This window comes from Aulonocara stuartgranti (assembly GCF_965226115.1).
Source record: "Aulonocara stuartgranti genome assembly, chromosome: 22".
Taxonomy (NCBI): domain Eukaryota; kingdom Metazoa; phylum Chordata; class Actinopteri; order Cichliformes; family Cichlidae; genus Aulonocara; species Aulonocara stuartgranti.
The window spans coordinates 11636418-11656960 of NC_138957.1; the positions used below are offsets into that span (position 1 = coordinate 11636418).

The window sequence follows — 20543 nt, forward strand, 5'->3', positions numbered from 1 at the left end:
AAAGCAGAATACAAGCAGAATACATTGTATATAATGCTTTCAGTACTCGAGTAGAAAAGCCACTGAAGGAGTATGGGACCTGGCATATGTGCTTGGACTGTGGTAGATTGTCTTTCTCTTTGACGCACGAGAGAGTCATGCATCGTCTGTCACTGGGAAGGATAGAAGACCAGATCAGTGTTTCCTCACATTACTGCAAATATTCCTGTCTCAGCTGATTCCTCTTTCTTGCTTGATCTTCATCATAATTGAAATGGATGATGTGTAGTCCTCTGACACATCTTCTATTTCAGTTTCACATTCTGAAAATTCAAGAAACTTCAAGAAGCCCAGTCACTTTCTTTCCAAGCTCCTTAGACTACCATGTCCTGGATTGATGAGAACCTACTTGAACATAGTTCAGATTCTTCATCACTTCCTTCACTTCATAGCCTTCTTCCACTTCTGCAGGAGGGTGATGTGCTTTTTCAGAGAAAGGGTAGCATGTGCTCTAAATATTGGCAATATTTTCTTTATCTTCTAACCCTGGATCTTCCTGAAAGTTGATTCGTCCTTCTCATTATACTAGAGGACAATATATGCTTTGCTCTACTGGTCATTCCTTTCCTCAACATGGTAAAAAAAAAAAAAAGTATGCTCACAAGCCTCCAGTGCAATGGAGGCTTGTGAGCATACTTTGTGTATGTATTATTGTAGGGTCTACCTTACAATATGAAGCACCTTGATGCATCTGTTGTTGTGATTTGGCGCTGTAAAAATACAATTGAATTGAATGTAGAGCACCTGCCTCCTCATTGGGCTGCCTGTTGTTGTTGTTGTGGTTGTTATGACCTTTAAGCAAGACCATTGACCCCACACATCAGTGATTCAAGATCAAAGATGTTTGAAAGCAGTATGGTGTGAAAATACAGCTCTTTGCAACACTTTGTACTTTGGGCACATTTTCATCCCCGAGGACAATAAAAACCCCATAAATAAAACAAATTACTTAAAACTTATTCCAATCATGCATAGCATAGTACTGAATAACTGTTATTTTCAGACCATTTGATGAATAAAAAACACATTTTTGATAGCAAAAGATTTCTGCAGAGGACAAAAATGTCCCAAGGACAACACATGGGTTAATTCTGAAACTGTCCTGCTATTGGCTCAGTCCAGCTATAACAGAAATGCAATGACATCACTGCTCCTCACTGGCTGCTCCGTGCTCTCACCGTTTTATTACCCAGCTTTAAGTCAGTTCACTTCTGAGCTGCTTCGTCTGTTCTGTTTTTTACCCTCCTGCATCTGATGAACGCCACGAAAAGGTGTTAAAAGGACCTTTGCGGCACACCCCATTCCCCTCCACCCTCTCCACCCCCATCAAACTCCCAATAACAGACAGCTGAGTCTGAAACCAACCATCAGTTTTTATACAAAGAACTCATTGACATGACGGAGCTTTTACTGCAGGGAGCCAAACAGGAAGGAGGCGCTAAAAACAGCAAGAAGTGAGGATTTTCCAAAAAAAAAGTACAACCCATCCCCCCAAAAAAGGAACAAAAATCATCATCATCATGTCTGCTGTTAAAATCAGTCTGAGTTCCTCCTTCCCCCAGTACATTGTGGGAGATCAGCCACACACAGTGACCTTCGACTGCTGGTCTCCATGGAAACAGCACATTAAAAGTCAGTTCATCACATGGAGTTAAAGTTGGCAGCATCTCAGAGCTCCACCTCCCAGCAGCAGTCAGTGCATGTCATCAGGAAGAGACATGGTCTCTCCCAGTACATGGAGCAGCTGGCATGTGATCTTGTTTGGAGGTTCCTTCAGTCACTGTCAGAGCCAACAGCTGATGATCCTTTCCGTTTCCTCTTTGGAGCTTTGGGCTTTGAGTCCTCCTCCTCCTGCAACAACATAACAAGATCAGAAACAGACCTGAACCAAAACAAGACTTGAACGTGTATAGAGGGGGTACATACAGAGCCGCTGCTGGATGCACTTTCTTCCTCATTGTTGGTGGGTGGAGCAACTCCCTTCCTGGAACGAGGTGACGAGGCTGGAGCTTTACGGCGCGACTTTGGCGGCTTCGTCTGAGAGTCCTCGTATTCCTCCGCCAGGGCGAACAGATCGCTGAACCTGACAGGGAAGATGAGACGTAAACAGCAGTGTTGTGATGTAATCGTTTGTGTGTGTCTGTGGGAGTAAATGTACCTCATCTTGTGGGCCTCATCACAGCTTGCTTGGACGTGCTGCAGAGCCTGAAGTATCGGAGTCTGAGTGAAGACTGACAGAGACATACAGACATTAGCACATTCAGGTCATCAGTAATTGGTTGACAATCGAGAACTGTGTGTGAGGGTACTGACAGTTGTTCTTGGTGTTGCTCAGACTCAGTCTGAGGTTGTCCATGTGCTCCAAGATCTGTTCCAGGGTCAGCTGAGCCAGTTTACTGCTCGAACTGCGCAGACTGAAGACAGAATAACGTTAACAGAACTGACACTACAGACAAAGAAATGAACCTGAGAAGTACAGATGAACAGAGGAGGGGCATGTCCCAGTTCAGGAGCTACATCCTTTAAAGGCTGCATCTGAAGGCGTACAAGGCTGCCCCAATTCAAAGGTTTCAACAAATGTGTTCTCCTTTTACCTGAATTTGAAAACAAGTGGGGGGGGAGGTGCGTGGTATGAAAAGGGAAGAAAAACCAACAAGAACATTTTTCAAAGGGGGGCCTAGCAAAAACAGTTTGGGAACCACTGACTTAATGCAGCTCAGGTTCCAATTGCTTACAGATATAAAGTATGTACATTTTTTATTTTAATTTGTGTTTTAATCCTGCGACTTACCGCACATTTGATTTCCTTTGTCTGAAAACGTTTTATATATTTTGGGGTAAGTTCATCAACAGCTGGTTTGTCCAACTACAGGGCTCAAGGCCCGGTGTCCTGCAGGTTTTAGATATCACCCTGGGTCAACACACCTGAATCAAATGATCAGTTCATTACCAGGCCTCTGGAGAACTTCAAGACATGTTGAGGAGGTAATTCAGCCATTTAAATCAGCTGTGTTGGATCAAGGACACATCTGAAACCTGCAGGACACCGGCCTTCGAGGCCTGGAATTGGACACCCCTGATCTACAGCGTTACATCATATTTTATAAGGATGTTGTGTTTTTGTATCATATAGCCACTTACTTGTGGCCTTGTGGTCTTTGAAGAACCCACTCTGCATGGGCCGAGTCCTGCAAGTGTGAAGCCCCTGATATGGGACACAGCTGAGGAGAGCCCCAAGAAGTACAGATGCAAAGAGGGGAGAGCCCCAGGCAGAACTCACAGTCCTCACCTGTTTTTTTTTTACGTCCTTATGTCATCGCCTTCAAATTGTCCTTTTTATTGTAATTTCTGTTTTTACGTTATCCTAACCTCTTCTGTCTTTTTTCTCTTTCATCTATTTGTGCCCTCATCTGTTTTTCTTTTCTTACCTGTCTTTTTAGAGTTTTTCCCTCAACTCAGTCTCCTTCTACGTTAGTCACTTTTTGTGGTTAACTCTCTGTGCTTACCTCTGTCTCTTGCGGGGTTGGTTGTTGTTCTTGATCAGCTGGGCCTTTATGTTTTCTGCCAGTGTGTCGTCGTATTTGGTAGCCCAGTGTCTCAGGATGCTAGTGGCGAACTGGTCTTCTGGGTGACAGGGACGACTCAGGACCATTTTCACCATCTCTTCGCTGGGCCTGTCACAAAAACATGAAGGGATGTTAACAGGGACACAGAAACACAGCTCAAATGCGGAACAGAAACACATGTGAAATGGGGTGTCTGCTATGTGTCATACTTTTCTCTGCGAAGCTGCAGCAGCAGGCAGGACAAGGCCTCAGGGTGCTCTGAACCATAAACAGAAAGGAGGGTTACAATCTTTCCTTTGCTTTGTGTCCCTGTCTATTGAGGATTTATTCACCTTTGTATTTGAGGTGCTGCAAGATGGGGATGATGGTTTCCAGGGGAATGCTGTGGGCCAGAAACAGCTGCCAGGTGCTATATTGCTCGAAGGTCTCCCACTCGAGTGACTGAACTGTGGAGATCGAGGATAAACAAGCAAATGAAGATGGACCATGGCCCGAAAAACTGAAGAGTCAAACTTTTAATCCGAGTTTCTCACTGAGGATGTTGAGCACAGAATCTTTCCGGAACATCACCAGGTTCCCCATCATCACGTGACACATCAGCTCCTGTAACTGCACACACACACAAACACACACAGATGAGACATGGTTTCCCAGCCAGAGCAGCGGGGACGCACCGATCAGGTTTATTACCTGTGTGGAGTCGATAACGGCGACGATCATGTTGAGAAGCTCGCCACTCCGCAGCGTCTCATCTGGAAACTGAACAAGAGCAGGGACCTTCATCAGAGTACTACATTTTCAGTGCTCACACACACAAACTACACCCTTTTTGGCTCCTACCTCAAAGCACACTGTGCGCTGTCGATCTTACGTGCTGCACAATAATGTTTAACATTTAGTATTTACTGTTATATTCCCATCGATCATCATGATGTTGTTTATTCTATTGCTCTCAACAGGTGATCCAGGTGATTGATATATGTATTTTTTGTCTGCTTATTTTGTTGGTTTTTGTTTTTTGCCCTTTATCCCCGTCCCTCTTCTCCGCTGTTTTTTCCCCCCCTCTTTCTTTCTCCCTTTTCTTTTCCTCATTCAAGTCTGTCCCGTATCTAACAAGTGAAAATAAAAAAATAAAATAAACAATAAAAGGTGAATCAAATAGACCATTACGGCAAGGCTGGGATGGTTTATTTGGTAAAGTAAATCCGTTGGGCATCTTTCTTCGCCTTTAGACAATAATTCTGATGGCAAAAGAGCCAAACGGGACAGGCAAAAAAAAAAAAAAAAAAAAAGAGTACTACATTTTCACGTCACATAAAAATGTCATATTGTGATACCATTTCTATAGCGATGCCATACTTTTATGTTCCCTTGTCCCGAGACAAGCCCGGGCATGTCTGAGAACGAGTGACCCAAGACATGATGTTCCAGTTTGATGATGTTTAAGAGTTCAGTTAGTTTAATTATTGTTAAGCTGTTATGTTGTACTTTTACTGGTTAGGCTACTCTTGTACTTGTGTTTGTCTTATGCTGGGTCACTACTACCGCACTCCTCTGTTTCAGTACAGTCAAACATTAAATCATACAGTGTGTCCCCAACAGTGTTGGTCAAGTTACTTGAAAAAAGTAATCAGTAACTAATTACTGATTACTTCCCCAAAAAAGTAATCCAGTTACTTTACTGATTACTTATTTTCAAAAGTAATTAATTACTTAGTTACTTTTTAAAAACACGATTTACAACCTGAATAGGTGATAAAGTGATAGATCTTTCAGCCCAATTCTACTTTTTCTGCATAATCCATCATACAAAATGTAATCAAATGGAAAAGTTTCTTTTTAAAACTTGTTTTATTAGTTTTAATCTTAACTTTATGCATCAAGCAAAAATTTAATTATATGCACCATTCTCTGACTTGAATTAGTTTAACATTTAAACCTATTTTCTGCACATTCCAGCACATAAAATAAAATATTTTTTGTGTTTACACTCAGTCTTTCAAATAGATGCAAGTAAAACACAGCAGAAAATAAATAAAGTCAAAGACTAGCGGTCCTGTTGCTCTATTTTCACCTGTAAAGCAGGCGGAGGTTTACCCTGGTGCAGGTGTGCCGCGGTCAGTTGAAGAATCCGCGAGTTTCTCTGTGAGTTTCCCATTACGTCGTTGCGCACTCGGTGCTTGTTTGGAAGTTTAGGGGTTTTTTTCGCTGTAAAAAGAAGTTTTCTTCCCACGCACGATGGACACTAATGTTTTTGTCACTTTTTATGGAATCAAACTCAAAGTAAGGTCAGTACTTCCACGCTTTAAACGCTGCACGCTCATACTCTCTCCCACAATCGATATGTGATCCACTGTTGATCTGCACACAGCTGTTGTCACGAATGTCGTGCTTGCTTACGTCACTGTCATGAGACATTCTCGCAAAAAATCACGGTTTTAGTAACGCAGTGTTCCTACGGGAAAGTAACGGTAATCTAATTACTGTTTTTGCAATAGTAATCCCTTACTTTACTCGTTACTTGAAAAAAGTAATCAGATTACAGTAACGCGTTACTGCCCATCTCTGGTCCCCAATGACAGCAGCTCATTGGAAAAGAAGGATGGAAGTTTCAGGAGCATTTTAAAGGACATGAAGGGAAAAAATAAGTTCCTGGAAGGATGCTCTTAAATCAGTACTTCTACTGTGTGAAGATTTTCTGGCTGGTCTCTTTTTTAGAGACTTTTTGTGGTGCATGTAAGACTTGGGTAAGCCTACCTCAGAGTAAATTGAGGGTGTGAGGTAGCAGAGTAGCCGGACGTCGTCCTCCTGACAAGCCTTCATGTCCATCATCAGACAAGTGTGGAGGTCACCAAGTGCCGTCGCCTGAGCAAATGACTCGTACAACATCATCTTCCCATTTGCTGCTTTACTGTTGACAGACACAGACATGGAGTTTAACCACGTTTCTCCTATCAACATCTGTGACAGCAGCTTTTTTGTCACACCTGCTCACCTAGCCTTCAGGTAGTACAGCAGGTGATAACCGATCTTTGGCTGCTTCTGGTAAAGTTCAGCAAGCATGTCTAGCAGAACTGAGAAACCGCTGTTGTCCTCTTGCATGGTGACAAGGTTCCTGAAGATCAGACAAACGGGTTTACAAACCGACTCCTCCAGGGACCTACAGAGAAATATAGACGGGTCATCAGAGAGAGCCAGACATGAGTCAATAAGGAGAGAGAGAAGGGGACAGAGTCAGTCTGATCTTACTCCTCCGTGATCTCCTCCGGCAAGACTTCTCCTCTGAAATGATCTTTGAACAGTTCGGCCAGACAGGAAGCCAGAGCTGACATCTGCTCTGTGTCAAAGTCCTCCTGTAGGACAGAACACAACATTGTACCAACATCTCTTAACACTGAAGCCCTGCAGCTGGCCGCACTCTTTTCTGATAAGCCACGAATTACTCACTTAACTCAACAAGATAGCTCACCTCCAGGATGAGATCCACAATCTCCTGCATCACCTCACACTGAGTCTCTGTGTCACTGCAGAGGAAGTGTTGCTGTCAGTTAACAGGAAATGACCTTGATGTAACATCTAACCTGAGGACCTGAAAAAAGACTGGACTTTCACCTGGTCTTCTGAATCTGCTGCACCTTCTCCTTCATTGTGTCATCTAATTGGTCAAGCCAGGGTGTGATATCAGCAGGCTCCTCAATCACAGCCTCTTTGATTGGATGAAATCTGAACTCCCTCTTTTTTCCTGAACAGTGATGGGAGGACAGGTGGTCAAATACTCTACTTCCTGTTTGGGGTGAATTGTTAGAAATTTATAGTAAAACTTCCAAATTATGAATTGGAAATTGAATTTATATTTATAAACTCACAGCTCATATTTCTTCCCCAAACTGGAATACCACACCAGTTAAATCCAGGATAAAACAGGTTATTCTGGTTTAAAGTAGTTTCTAAACCATTTTAAACTGTTTTATTCCAGGATGCAATTTATTTCAATTAAACTTGTTTCATTGGTCCAACTTGTATTATTTTGTTTACTCCACTTTAAAATAAATTCATTCAGTTTTGTTCAGTCATTTTGACTTATTTGCATAGAAAAATATAACTGTTAAATTTAAACCCCATCATCTCTATTTCATGACTTAGTGTAGTTAGGTGGGGCTGCAATGGTAGTCCCAATCACCCCTTCACTGCAAACCGCCTCTCAATTTTACATACATCTTAGACACTGAGGGTTTTGCATGGTGCAAACATTGATGGAAACTGCTGACAGTCTCTTGTTTGTGTTGCATTTCTCTTATTGCTTCACTTTAATAGTGACAAACATCTTCATCAGAATTCTAGGGCACGTTTTGAAACACTCCCATCCAAACATGTATGTGCAGTTACACATTCGCTGTAGACTGAGCAACTTCTTGTTGGCAGTTTTCAATGTCTGTATTTTGGCCAAAGTTATAATTACCAGATTCGGATCCACATTTACTTTCCTGATTCTCGTTATGAGTTTTTTAAATTACTTAAATCATAGAAGGTATGCAATACTGTACAACAGATTAATGGGACAGCAGTGGAGAGCCTTCAGGACTTGCCTTAGAATCCTCTGGTTTAAAATATGTCTTCAACATTAAAGTAATCCAGTGACAGTTGTCAGTATTTCTGCTGCACAACAAACAATAACTTAATAATTAATTCAGCAAATGTTATTTTTCAAATTGTAAACAAACACAGTTTAAAACAGCATTTCTGTCATTGCCAGTGTAACTCAGTTTAACGCAATAACCTGAACAACAAAGTGACCAATCCCATTAGGACCCCGTCCTCATTTGAGCTCCGCCTACAAACTGTCAAAAGTAAATTTACTCGCATGAGAAGGATTTCTCCCTGAACGCAGGGAGCTACCAGCGAGAGCGTGGAACTGTAACAGCGCATGCAATCAAGTCATCTGAAGTTGTTTCTCCAGGTGTTACCTTTGTTGTTGACTTCCTCCTCATCGTCACTGAAAGTTGCTTCTGTGTTGTCGTAGCAACTCTCCTCCTTGTCCAACACATGATTGTCCATCTCCATGGAAACAGACTCCTCCATCTTCACTGCATAATTGAAAAAAATAAAGTGAAAGAGAGGGAAGAGGTTAATGTTTGTGTCTACTCACCTGTGTGTGTGTGTGTGTGTGTGTGTGTGTGTGTGTGTGTGTGTGTGTGTGTGTGTGTGTGTGTTACCTTCAGTAGGAGGTGATGGTGGGCTGCAGAACTCGGGGAATCTTTCTCTGAGCATTGACCGGAGCTCTCGGTCCAGCTTTGGGTTATCAAACAGTGGAGCGAGGTGACTGAAAGAGAGATCAATAACCAATAATCAAAAATGATCCCTGTGGTAGAGTGGTCAATGATCAATAAATATTGATGCTTCTTACGCCAGGACCCTCTTTTCCATAATGAAGTTTAGCGAGTTGAAGACACCCTGACGGACCTGAGACTCCAAAGGAGGGAAGAAATGAGGGATGATCTGAAGAGGGGAGAAAGCAGACCAACAATAAGAGGAGAGAAATTAAAACCTGGTAAAGTGTGTGTGTGTGTGTGTGTGTGTGTGTGTGTGTGTGTGTGTGTGTGTGTGTGTGTGTGTGTTACCCTGCACATGAAGTCCAACAGCGTTGCAGTGATGGCAGGATGAGGTTTCATGGAGTGATGCATCACCAGAATGGCTGGCTCTGAAACACATCATCACAGGTGAGTGCTGTTTTACCTGTCTACCTAATAACATGATGACATCATCTCTGACCAACACCACTCTGGTGTAGCCTAAATTGTGTTACCTATGTTCATGATGCTGTCCTTCTCAGGGTTGAAGAACAGCCAATCATAAAAGAGAGCCAGCTTAGCATTGGAGGCCGCCACGTTTGACTGCAGTCACACAAATCAATTGATTATTAGTTATTGACCTATAACAATTCCTGCAGATTGACAGCCTGAAACCAGATCCCCTTACCGTGCAAGTGGTTAGCAGCCAGCCAATAATAGCCCAGCGTGGCAGGATATCAGAGCTCAGGACCTCATTGGATGGATGTACTACCCCGCAGATGTAGCGAATCAGATCACAGCGTAGTGATTGGCTCTCTGCTGTGGACAGGTACTGTCTCTGAAACCAGTCCTGGTACCGTTTCTGCTGCCCAAAACGCACCTGAGCAGAGATGGAGAAAGAGTCAAAATCAACTGAGTCACAGGTGGAGAAACACCCAAATCACAGCATTTAATAACGTGGTTGAGGTGAGAGTGCGAATGGCACCTTTGTCTGACCTGTTTACCTGCTGTATTTGTTTTGTTGGAGGCTTTTGCACTGGTGAGTATGACTGTCAGGCTCTACTACACATCTGAGCTTTTAAGAAATATCACAGCTCTTCTTTTGTGTAACCTGGTGAGCCACTCTCTCAGGGCCCTATATATACCCTTTAGCTGACCTCCTGTGAACGCAGAAGAAGGAAGGGGGAAAAAGGCTGGAGTCCAGGCGATATTGGTGATGATGATTTGTTGCAATTGCCAGTGCTATTTGATCAGCATGGTGTTCCCTGATTCATCAGGATACTACATGTTTTCCTCCCTGGATGCTTTTGCAGGACCTGCTGTCTCTGTCAGGTGCTGACAGCCACCGTGCTGGAGGTGAAACGATCCTCCAGCTCCTCGCAGGACAGCACTGATAAATGCATGGTCCATCTCATCTTAAATGATCCTAATCAGACCAGAAACTTGGTTTTCTTGTCTCTGACAGAAACAGATGCTACAGATAAACCTGCAGCTAAACGGACTGTAATGGACTCTTAACTTAACTCGGCATGTGTTCAGGTCCCACTCACAGCAAGGGGCTAACACTGTTGGATCTTTCAGCTGCCTTTGACACAGTAGATTGTGGTATCCTGAGTGACAGCCTGCAATTGTGGGTGGACATCTCTGAGTCAGTTCTGGGCTTGTTCTCTTTCTGTCTCTCTCACAGGAGTTTATTTTCCCACTTTACCTTGTGATGTGTCCCAAAGTTTGATCTTAGGGCCCATGTTGCTTTTCCTGTATATGCTTACACAGGGACACATCTGAATGATTTTGAAGGCATCTTAAAGCATTGTTACGCAGATGACATCCAGATGACATGCGGTTCCAGAACCCAGAATTTAGCCAAGGTCTGTCTCCTTAAGAGCTCTCTTGTGTCTGTGAACTACTACATCATTACATAACTATTACACCTCTGAGGTCACCTGATCAGTGCTTGTCCAGTTTAAAGCCAAAACGAGACTGAGCTTTTCAGATTTTGAATTCCATATTGTGGTACTAAAAGATCTGGTGGTGATAGTTTCAGTCATTATGTACTACTTATAAGGTTGGGGAATCCTGCAGTCAGGTGAGACTTGAGAATGAGTGAAGAAGCAGATGAACAGAATCAACTTCTGGAAATTAGTTATGTGGAGAACCACTCTAACATAATTAAATACAGAGTGGTACCCTCTTCTTAAAGATCATTACATTTATGAGGTAAAAGAGGCTTTACCCTGGAGGTCATGAACAGTAGTTTGGTCTCCATGTCTGGTGTGAGTCGACAGGCCAGAAACTTCCTGGAGGTCCGAGCCGTCAGTAGTTGGAGGACACCCGTGAACTGAGGGCTCAGGACTTGAGGATTGTGCAGCAGGTCTCTCCACAGCAGCTCCATCTCTGGGATCCGAGCAACATTTTGCAGCAGACGAACCAGATCTCTGCCGATGATTAGACAATCCATGAACTACAGACAGAGAGAGGTCATCAGTGTAAAGAGAAGGCGTTAAATACATAACAGACCACACCATACTTCCTTCCTCTCCTTATTACCTTCTCCCTCAGCATGCTGATGCAGAAGTCCACTTCTTTCTGGCGCAGAGGCAGCAAGTTCGGAGCTCCGTGGTCCACAATCAGGCGAAGGTAAGTGTAGACTGACATCGCTATGAGCATCCCACTCTTCAATACCCACTCTCTGGAGAGACACAAATAATCAGCTGCTGCACTATAAAAACCCACTCTGGGCTCTAACAGAGACAGAAAAAAGCAGCTGATACTACAGTCTGAAAAAAACAGTGAATCATACTTCTGCTCGAGCAGGATATCCAGGACACTCTCAGCCAGCCACAGGTTTTTGGTGGAGATGTCTCCGCCTGTGCAGAGAGAACAGTGACATTACAGTCAGAGCGAGTGGTGACAGGATTCGTGGTTTCAGCTCAGGTAAAAATCCAAGTGTCTCACCTGCAATCTGTTTCAGCAGTGTCATGATGACGCCATCAGCTCCCATCACGCCACTCTTCACCAGCTCTCTGACCAGCCACACTAGCTGCACACACACCAGCACTTCATTAGTAACCACCACAGTCAGGTTCAGGTGAGATCCCACATTTAAGACCAGGACCTGAGGAGGGACGCTGCTGTCCTGTCCTCTCAGGACCTAACCTGGTCTGCCTCTGTTCCTTCACAATGGTAAACACGGGTCCCTGCTACCCAAAACACTTGTATATAACTGTGTGCAGTTATCTTTGTGTGTGTGTGTGTGTGTGTGTGTGTGTGTGTGTGTGTGTGTGTGTGTGTGTGTGTGTGTGTGTGTGTGTGTGTCTCCACCTGTATTGGTTTACCTGTGTTCGGGGGACGTCTTGCAGTTTCAGGAACTTCTCCATCAAGATCTGGTTGATTTTAACCAGGACAACGTTCATCCCATCTCTGTTGACCAGTGCCAGGTCTCTGTAACACTATCACCACACATAGTGATGTTATTGTAATGTCAGAGTCGCATCAGACATTACCCACAATGCTGCAGAAACTCACCCTCTGGGCCTGAGCCGGCTCTGTGAGGACCAGTGTGAAGAGACCCAAACACACCTCCTCATGCTGTTGCTGACCTTTACATGCCTACAGAACAGGTAAAACAGGAAGTTAGACACAAATTACAAAAATATAGTCTTTTCATTTTCAGGTCTCAGAAAATCAGGAAGGTGTCTGGTTCCAGCTGTTAAACACAGAGTAGACTGAATGAAGTGATTCAGAATTGGAGCACATTAGAGAGACTAGAGATTAGATGTTTCCAGCTCTGACATCCAGAAGTATTTGGACAAGGACACATTTTTGTAGTTTAGTCTCTGCACACTACCACACTGAATTTCAAATCAAACTCTCTGCTTTAGTTAAAGGAGTATAATAAAAATATTGCAATAAGGAATTCCAGGAATTTTTTATTCACAGTTCCCTATTTTCAATTTCATGGAGAGACCTGTTCTTTTGTTATTTCATTAAGTTAATATAGATCTGGAGTCGATTCCAAGGATTGTATTTGTATTTTATAGTCACTGAAATTTTCTATATGAGGGTCAAAGAGATGTCAGTGTAAGTGAAGGAGGTCATTGTTAGGCTGAAATACCCAAATGAACCAGTCAGAGAGTAGGGCTGTGCGATATGACCAAAATCTCATATCCTGATATTAAGACATCTATCGTCCGATAACGATATAAATCACAAAAATGTAACATTTTCTGTAAATTCTGTGAATCTCGGGCAGCTCACCTTGCGTGAAGTGTTTCCAGCTGCGCGTCATGTACCTGGAGTCGAGTGTTTTAACCAATGCATGAAACGATACATTTTCAGACATAAGTTGTAACAGCCGCCGTTTTCTTTGTGAGTATTTATTACACAGCCGTAAATATTGCCGTAAACAGTTTATTTTGCGACACCACGAAACAAACGATAGCGTAAAATGAAACGATAGACGTTTTTATATAGTCATCCGATATATATCGTTATATCGAACAGCCCTATCAGAGAGAGCTAAATCTTTAGACGTATCCAACAATCTGGTTCATTCTTGAAAAGACAATGCACCAAGCAGCAACAACAAACCAAGACCACAGATACATTAAAGAGCATGGTGACAGAATTATTTCCACAGTTCAGAAAAACCACCATCTAACTAAGTCAGGAATAGTGTTAAGAAGGCAGGAGCATCATCAAGCATCACATTCAAGAGACAATCAAGAAACACTTTAATAACAGGAAACAAGGTTTGCACCTTGTTGAAAACCAAGAAGGTGTAAACCACTGGTGGTCATCTGATTAGACTTTGCCAGATAGCATCAAACACAGCCAGCACAGTTCTGGAAAAAAAAAATGAAACCAAGATGAACCTGTACCAAAACAATGGAAGAGAAAAGTTTGAAGAAGGAGAGGAACAGTTGATCTGAAGCATCCACACAATCTTTGTGGACTGCTGATAGAAGCAGCAGGATAATGTGGGTTGAGTGTGCAGCGTTGTACTCCCTCACATTCTCACTGATGCTGCAGAACTGATCACACTTAGCTTCACAGAGGAGCTACAACTTACAATACAACTTTATTTATATAGCAAATTTTAAAAACCTGCGGACACCAAAGTGCTTTACAATAGAAATAGGGAAATTAAGACATGATTAAATAAAAGACCATTAACAAATTACCACATATGTCAGCAGGTTGAAGGCACTAATTATACAGGAATAAAAGGGAATATAAGAACAAACTTACTAAGAAAAGATAAAAGATAAAGTACATAGATAAAAATGGAGCCAAATGTAAAATAGGGACACTAACTAGATGGAAAAGCTAGGTTAAATAAGTGAGTTTTTAAATGAGATTTAAAAGATAGAATGGAGTCTGACGCACGGATAGCGATGGGAAGGTTGTTCCACAGGTTAGGTGCAACAAGGGCAAAAGCACGGTCACCCCTAGATTTAAGTCTAGATCTAGGCTGAACCAAGAGTAAGTGGGCTGAAGACCTGAGGGCTCGCCCAGGGACATATGGACTAAGGAGATCGACAAGATAGCTAGGGGCTAAATTATTTATAATTTTAAAAGGTGAGCAACAATATTTTAAATTTGATACGATATGATGATGAGCCAAAGAAAACTCGAAAAACAAGCCATGAATCGGTTTCAAAAATGACACTTTCGATTATTGAGAAATCTCTCTCTTGACGAGGGATGGTAAAAATGGTAAAAGGCCTGCATTTGTATAGCGCTTTTCTAGTCCCTAAGGACCCCAAAGCGCTTCACACTACATTCAGTCATCCACCCATTCACACACAGTCACACACTGGCAATGGCAAGCTACATTGTAGCCACAGCTGTCCTGGGGCGCACTGACAGAGGCGAGGCTGCCGGACACTGGCGCCACCGGGCCCTCTGACCTCCACCAGTAGGCAAACATGGGGTTAGTATCTTGCCCAAGGATATTTGGCAGCCAGGAGGGAGCCTGGGATCGAACCACCGACCTTCTGATTAGTGGCTGACCTGCTCTGCCACCTGAGCTACAGCCACCCAAAACTTAAATGGGTATCGTTTAAGTTTTATCTGATACCGGTGCCAACCCGGTACTTTTGAAACAGTGCCGGTGCCGGTAACTACAACGGTGTTTGCTAGTTTACCTTACATGCATTAATTTAATAACGTGGTTAGCCTACTCAAGGTGCAGAGAAGAACGGCTGCTGTTGCCATCATCATTCATCATCATTTATGCTACATTGGCAGGGCTAGGGGCCAGGACTCTCCTCTTTGGGTTCTTGGGGGATGTTGATAACTCCGGGTCGATAACAGGCACCACACACGCAGTAGATGCGCTCGGTGTGAGGTCTTGCAGCAAGCTATCAAATACGGTGCATTTCTCGGCTTTTAAAAAACGCTATGCGTCGCCAGGTGTTTCATCAAATTCGAGGTGTTACCTCCTTTGCACAGTATCACCTTAAAGCACTTGTTGCAGGCTGCTGAGTTTGCATCTTTTGATGTGAAGCACAGCCAGACTTTTGACCGCTTCGCCTTGGGCATTTTTAATCTGTAGCTCTGCTCTAAAAGAACGTACCTACCTGGGCCCGCCTACTATCCTTGCAAAGGTAAAATGATTGGCTAGAATCCAAAGTGTATGACATCTCAGGGAAAAAAAGCACCGAAATGTGCGCTGCTTTTCGGTCTGGTTACTACCGTTTATGTCAGAACCGGTGCCATTATGGCACCGGATACCGGTACCCATCCCTACTCTTGACTCACTGATTGACACCACTGACTGGCCAGTTGTTGACATGCAATCTGTAGACGTCATATTTTCGGATCACAGCCCACATCAGCGGCACATCATAACAAACTAATCCACAGATTACATATCCTGCACATAACCCTAATAAGAGTCTTCAGTCGTTCTTTAGTACAAACTCTGGGTTTTCAGATACTGCAGTATTGTTAGGTTTCGCCTACAAGCACATCATGCCTAAATACAAGCATAGTCGTTTAATTTGGTGATTGCAGTACTATGTGTGAGTATTAAATGTAATAGTACTGAGAGGTGTGCTACGAATTGTGAAGATAAAGGCATTAGTGAGCTGTGAGGCTAAAGTCAGAGTTTTCTGTGTCATGAAGGACTAAATCACCATGGTAACTGATGCTCAACACATCACCTGCTGGAGATCAGGTTATGTTCAGAGTCTGAGTTAAAAATGAGGTCGATGTGCCATGTTTTCACTGATTCTTTTATTTAGCTCTCGTTTATTTGGCTTTAAAGCGTGATTTAGATTCTTTCCTGGAAAGTAAGTTTATAAATGAGTTGCTGCTGAGTTGTACCTTACAAACCCGCCAAATGCAGCCTGCATGTAAAGCTCCTGCAGCTCAGACTGTGCCCCAGGAAGGCTGAATGCACAAAATGTGTTTATGTTAGCTCCAAATGCTACTCCGTTTCTTCACATGGGTGGAAGTCATTAGTAGTATCAGCAGTAGTAGTACTGATGTTTCTTACGTTGGCCGTGAGTGCGTCATTGGCCTCCCTCTCTGACAGTCCATTGGTCAGTGCCTGGACGATTCCAACACAGCGCTCCAATCTCTGCAAGCAAACACAGCAATCAGTGTAAACAAGACAACAAACACTAAACACACCGACAACACAAGCACAACAAGAATCAATGCAAATACGAGAAACACAAACAGAAAATAGTAAAGATTAAAAAAAATAGCATCAACTAGTCGATCAGCTGACGGCGCCCCACAGAAAAACTGAACTTTATCAAACAGCACTCACAGTTAGCGTCTGACAAGTGAGACACTGCGCATGTCACTTTTCTTATGTTCGTATGTTTACGTAGAGTTAGCATGCTAAGCTAACTGATTTGGTTTTAATGAGCCCCGCGGTTCGGTCCGCAGTCCCTCACACCGTGAACGACCACGACAGCAGAGACACAAATTCCACACCTCCGGTAGCAGTTCCGAGTCCCGCAACGTACCCTTCTGCTGAGCTAACGCTATGAGCCTGCTGCTAGCCGTGCTAACCGTCTAATAAAATGGTACCGCGGAGTCTTTATACCAAGACTGCGCTGTCTGCCCATAAGCCCGCTCTGTCCTGGTTTAGTCCGGGTTTAGTCTGCCTTGAGATCAGCTAAACAGCGTCAACCTACCTCCTCCAGCTCGTCTTTGGCGTCCAGTGGGGTGGATACCAGGAGCCGGCCCTGCGGCTTCGCTTTCGCCGGTGCAGGCTCCATCTGCTCCCACTGCGCCTCGCCGGGCCCCGCGGAGTTGAGACGGACTGGGACTACCTGTGCTGGGGGGCGTGATGGGTGTCTGTGTCAGTATAACGGAGGATTTAGGGTCGGTGCCTTGCGGTGAGCCGCTTCGGACCTTTAATGTGTGTTTTCAGAACTTTTTCGGGGTCAGTTCGGACCGTGAGTCCCACTCTGTCCGACACTGTAACATAACGGACGTCCGCACTGAGCCAGCAGGGGGAAGAGGCGGGACCGCACACGCCGCCGACCAATCATTTCACTTACACCACAGACTGAAGTGAGCGTGGACCAATAACAGGAGCGAGAACCTGGAGCCAATCCTCGATCGCCTATACTGAAGGCCAACAGCATGGAAAGGGCTTCAGCGTGTTTATAGTGTTGTAGAGCAAATATTGAAGAACTGTAAAGTACGCAGTACTTGTCTGCTTACTGCACTTAGACTGCTGTTATACCACCTTTTGAGATACTTTTGAAGTATGTACAAAATAATAATTAAAAAAAACTGGTTTTCTTCATCCCAAATGTCAACATCTAACAAGTAAAAACCAGTAACAACATAAACTCAAAAAGAGGAATGTGAAATGGAATGTTTAAAAGATGGTAGTGAGACCTCCTGTGATGGAAGGTTTGGAGACATTGGCACTGACAAAAAGACAGCCAAACAAATGAGCTGCATGGATGACATTAATTCCTAAATGTCTCAAAACCTTTTAGAACCAGGCAGAGAAAAGATAGAAATAGTTGTTGTTGGTCCAAAAAGTCAGAGACAGAAAATTTGTTCATATTTATCATGCATTGTTGTCTGTTGGTACAACTGAGGAGGATAGTGGTATAGGAGGAAATGGAGATGATGATTCACTGTGGAGACCAGCAAAGAGAACAGTGGGAAGAAGAATAATCCAGATTTTTAACCACATTTGACTACTCTGCAGTGGGCTATTTTGGAACTAACATAATGGACGTCCGCACTGAGCCAGCAGTGCGGACGTCCATTTCCTCATATCTATTAGTTTTATTATGGACAAAACAGGACAATATAAAGTAAAGTAAAAACAAAAATCAATCTGCACACTCTAGGAGAAAGAACTGGACCACCTGCACATTCCACTTCCAGGGTCTACTTAGCCATGAAGCTCCTGGTGCCGTTTTTGAGCAGATGTTAATAACAGAGGAGATTTGGAGCACTGCAGAGTCGGCAGAGTGTTGGTGACTTAAACTTGGTCACTTAAACCTCACCACCCAGTGACCAACTATGTAACTTTACATGGTCTGACACTTCATGGCTGAGTTGCTGTGGTTCCTAAATGCTTCCATTTTGTAATAACAGCACTTACAGCTGATCCCAGAACATCTAGGAAGGAAGAAAGTGTATAAACTGATTTGTTACAACAGTGGTCGATTTCAAAATACTTTAGGTTTAGAAAAACTGCTGGATTGTCTAAAGTGGACTGTATTGTTTTCATAGACAAATTCATGTTAATTGATGTGGACTTGAATACATGTTACTGACATGAAAAATGATAGAACTATCTGTGTTAATAGGTATACTCTAAAACACTTCTTCAGTAGGGAATCAGAGAAGAGAAACACACAGAACTTCTTGCTAGCAAGGGCAGCCTCCCGAACTGAGACTCGCGCTGAGAAACTGCCCCGGTCTTTATTTATACTTCAGTGGGTGCTTGTGTGTGTGTGTGTGTGTGTGTGTGTGTGTGTGGTGTCAGAGTGTGACCCCATAAATGACTTCCCGAAACCTGCTGGCCTCGAAGTCCAGCAGTTCATCAAACCAAAAGGCACTTAGACTAAGACAGATATAGCTACGTTAATCCTACCGTAAAACAATAAGACAAGGTACGACCTCTCCCATACTCCTAGGATGTGGGGGTGAACGCCAGAACACCCTGGAATGTTACAGACCTCCTAGGATGAGACATTCTTTCAATATGCCACCAATTATATACTTCTAAACACAAATGATTACATGCAGTATTCTACCATATGCAAACTTATATCATTAAAAGATTAGAATAGAATAGAATAGAATAGAATAGAATTCAACTTTATTGTCATTGCACATGCACAGGTACAGGGCAACGAAATGCAGTTTGCAGCCATCCAGAAGTGCTTTAGTGATATAGATATATTACAATATGTATTAGCAATAATATAGATATGTAAGTATATTACAGAAATGGGTCTATTATGATATGTTATAATGTACACGGTATGAAGTATGTTGTGAATATTCTATAACTATAAGTATGTACAGGCTGTAGTGAGTACAAGCTATGTACAGGCTATGAACAGGATATAAATATGAAAAACTATACAGAATATGAGATAAAAAAAACTTTACAGAAATCTGAGATATACAGTTATACAGAAATGGGAACTATGCAAGTTGTAAACAGTTGTAAATTATACTGACTACTAAATACAATTTTCCGTTGACAATCTGAGTAGCTGCTTTCCTTTAAAAGTCATGTTGAGAAACTAATGAAGACATTGAAACCTGAGGCTCTCTTTTAGAAATCTCTGTTTAATTGGTAGGTTTCTCATTTTACCTCTAGTGATGCACAGTGGTGGGTGGATCCGTATGTGTTTGCCAACTCCTGCATTTATTTATTGTCTTGCATATTTATCACACTTATATGTTTAGATCATTAAACACATTATTATATTAGACAAAGATAACCTAAGTAAATACAAAATAAAGTTAATAACTGATGATTTCATTTAGAAAGGGAAAAAATATTTCACTGTCTGACAAAGTGAAAGGCTAAAAGATCTCAAAAAACAAGTCATCATGCCACAATCAGGCACATGCCACAAACAGCTGAGAAACAAAGTCACTGACATCTATGAATCTGGAAAGGTTTACAGAGCCATATCTAAGGCTTTATAACTCGAGTGAAAAACGGTGAGAGCCATTATCCAGCTTGGAACAGTGGAAACCTTCACAGGAGTGCCTGGCTTACCAAATTTACTCCAAGAGTGGATTGACAACCCATCCAAGAGGTCACAGAAGAACCCCTAACAACACCTAAAGAACTGCAGTCTTCAGTTGTCTTGTTAAGGTCAGAGTTCATGATTCAACAATCTGTCACATCTGACATCAAACTAGCATCATAGTAACTTTAACATATGGTGGTGTGATGGTCTGGGACTGCTTTGCTGCTTCAGGATGTGGACTACATGCTGTAATTGATAAAATCATGAATTCTGTAAATACAGAAAGAAAAAAAGTGCTTGCATGTATGTGTGTGAGATGTAGCATAAAGAACTTTGAGTGCTCAATTTGAGTAGAAAAGGGCTATATTAAAAACCAGTCCTTCTACCAAGTATCGAGCAAAACACCATCTTTCACAACAGCAGCTTAAAGTTACAATTCA

At 42.7% G+C, this 20543-nt stretch overlaps 1 protein-coding gene across 1 annotated transcript; it reads right to left on the minus strand.

The window, feature by feature from the left end:
- Positions 1-859: 859 nt before the first annotated feature.
- ints3 (integrator complex subunit 3) lies at positions 860-17384 on the minus strand. Its single transcript, XM_082521376.1, has 28 exons — positions 17050-17384; positions 16398-16481; positions 12419-12502; positions 12229-12342; positions 11849-11933; positions 11694-11760; positions 11441-11582; positions 11127-11354; positions 9582-9773; positions 9409-9496; positions 9224-9303; positions 9010-9101; positions 8819-8925; positions 8570-8689; positions 7218-7347; positions 7075-7129; positions 6855-6958; positions 6601-6765; positions 6363-6516; positions 4296-4364; positions 4139-4214; positions 3938-4051; positions 3815-3863; positions 3546-3713; positions 2353-2453; positions 2198-2270; positions 1966-2122; positions 860-1890 (listed from the first exon to the last, which is right to left on the minus strand). Exons 1-28 carry the CDS (start codon positions 17131-17133, stop codon positions 1813-1815), a joined length of 3060 nt encoding a protein of 1019 aa, XP_082377502.1. The 5' UTR covers positions 17134-17384; the 3' UTR covers positions 860-1812.
- Positions 17385-20543: the final 3159 nt, after the last annotated feature.

What these genes read in the sequence shown, in the direction of transcription:
- ints3 (XM_082521376.1), bottom strand. Translation starts at nt 17,133, where the DNA reads ATGGAGCCTGCACCGGCGAAAGCGAAGCCGCAGGGCCGGCTCCTGGTA. An exon ending in CCAAAGACGAGCTGGAGGAG is followed by an intron (nt 16,482 to 17,049) that starts GTAGGTTGACGC and finishes GTTTGCTTGCAG; the next exon opens with AGATTGGAGCGCTGTGTTGG. An exon ending in GATATCCTGCTCGAGCAGAA is followed by an intron (nt 11,583 to 11,693) that starts GTATGATTCACT and finishes GTGTCTCTCCAG; the next exon opens with AGAGTGGGTATTGAAGAGTG.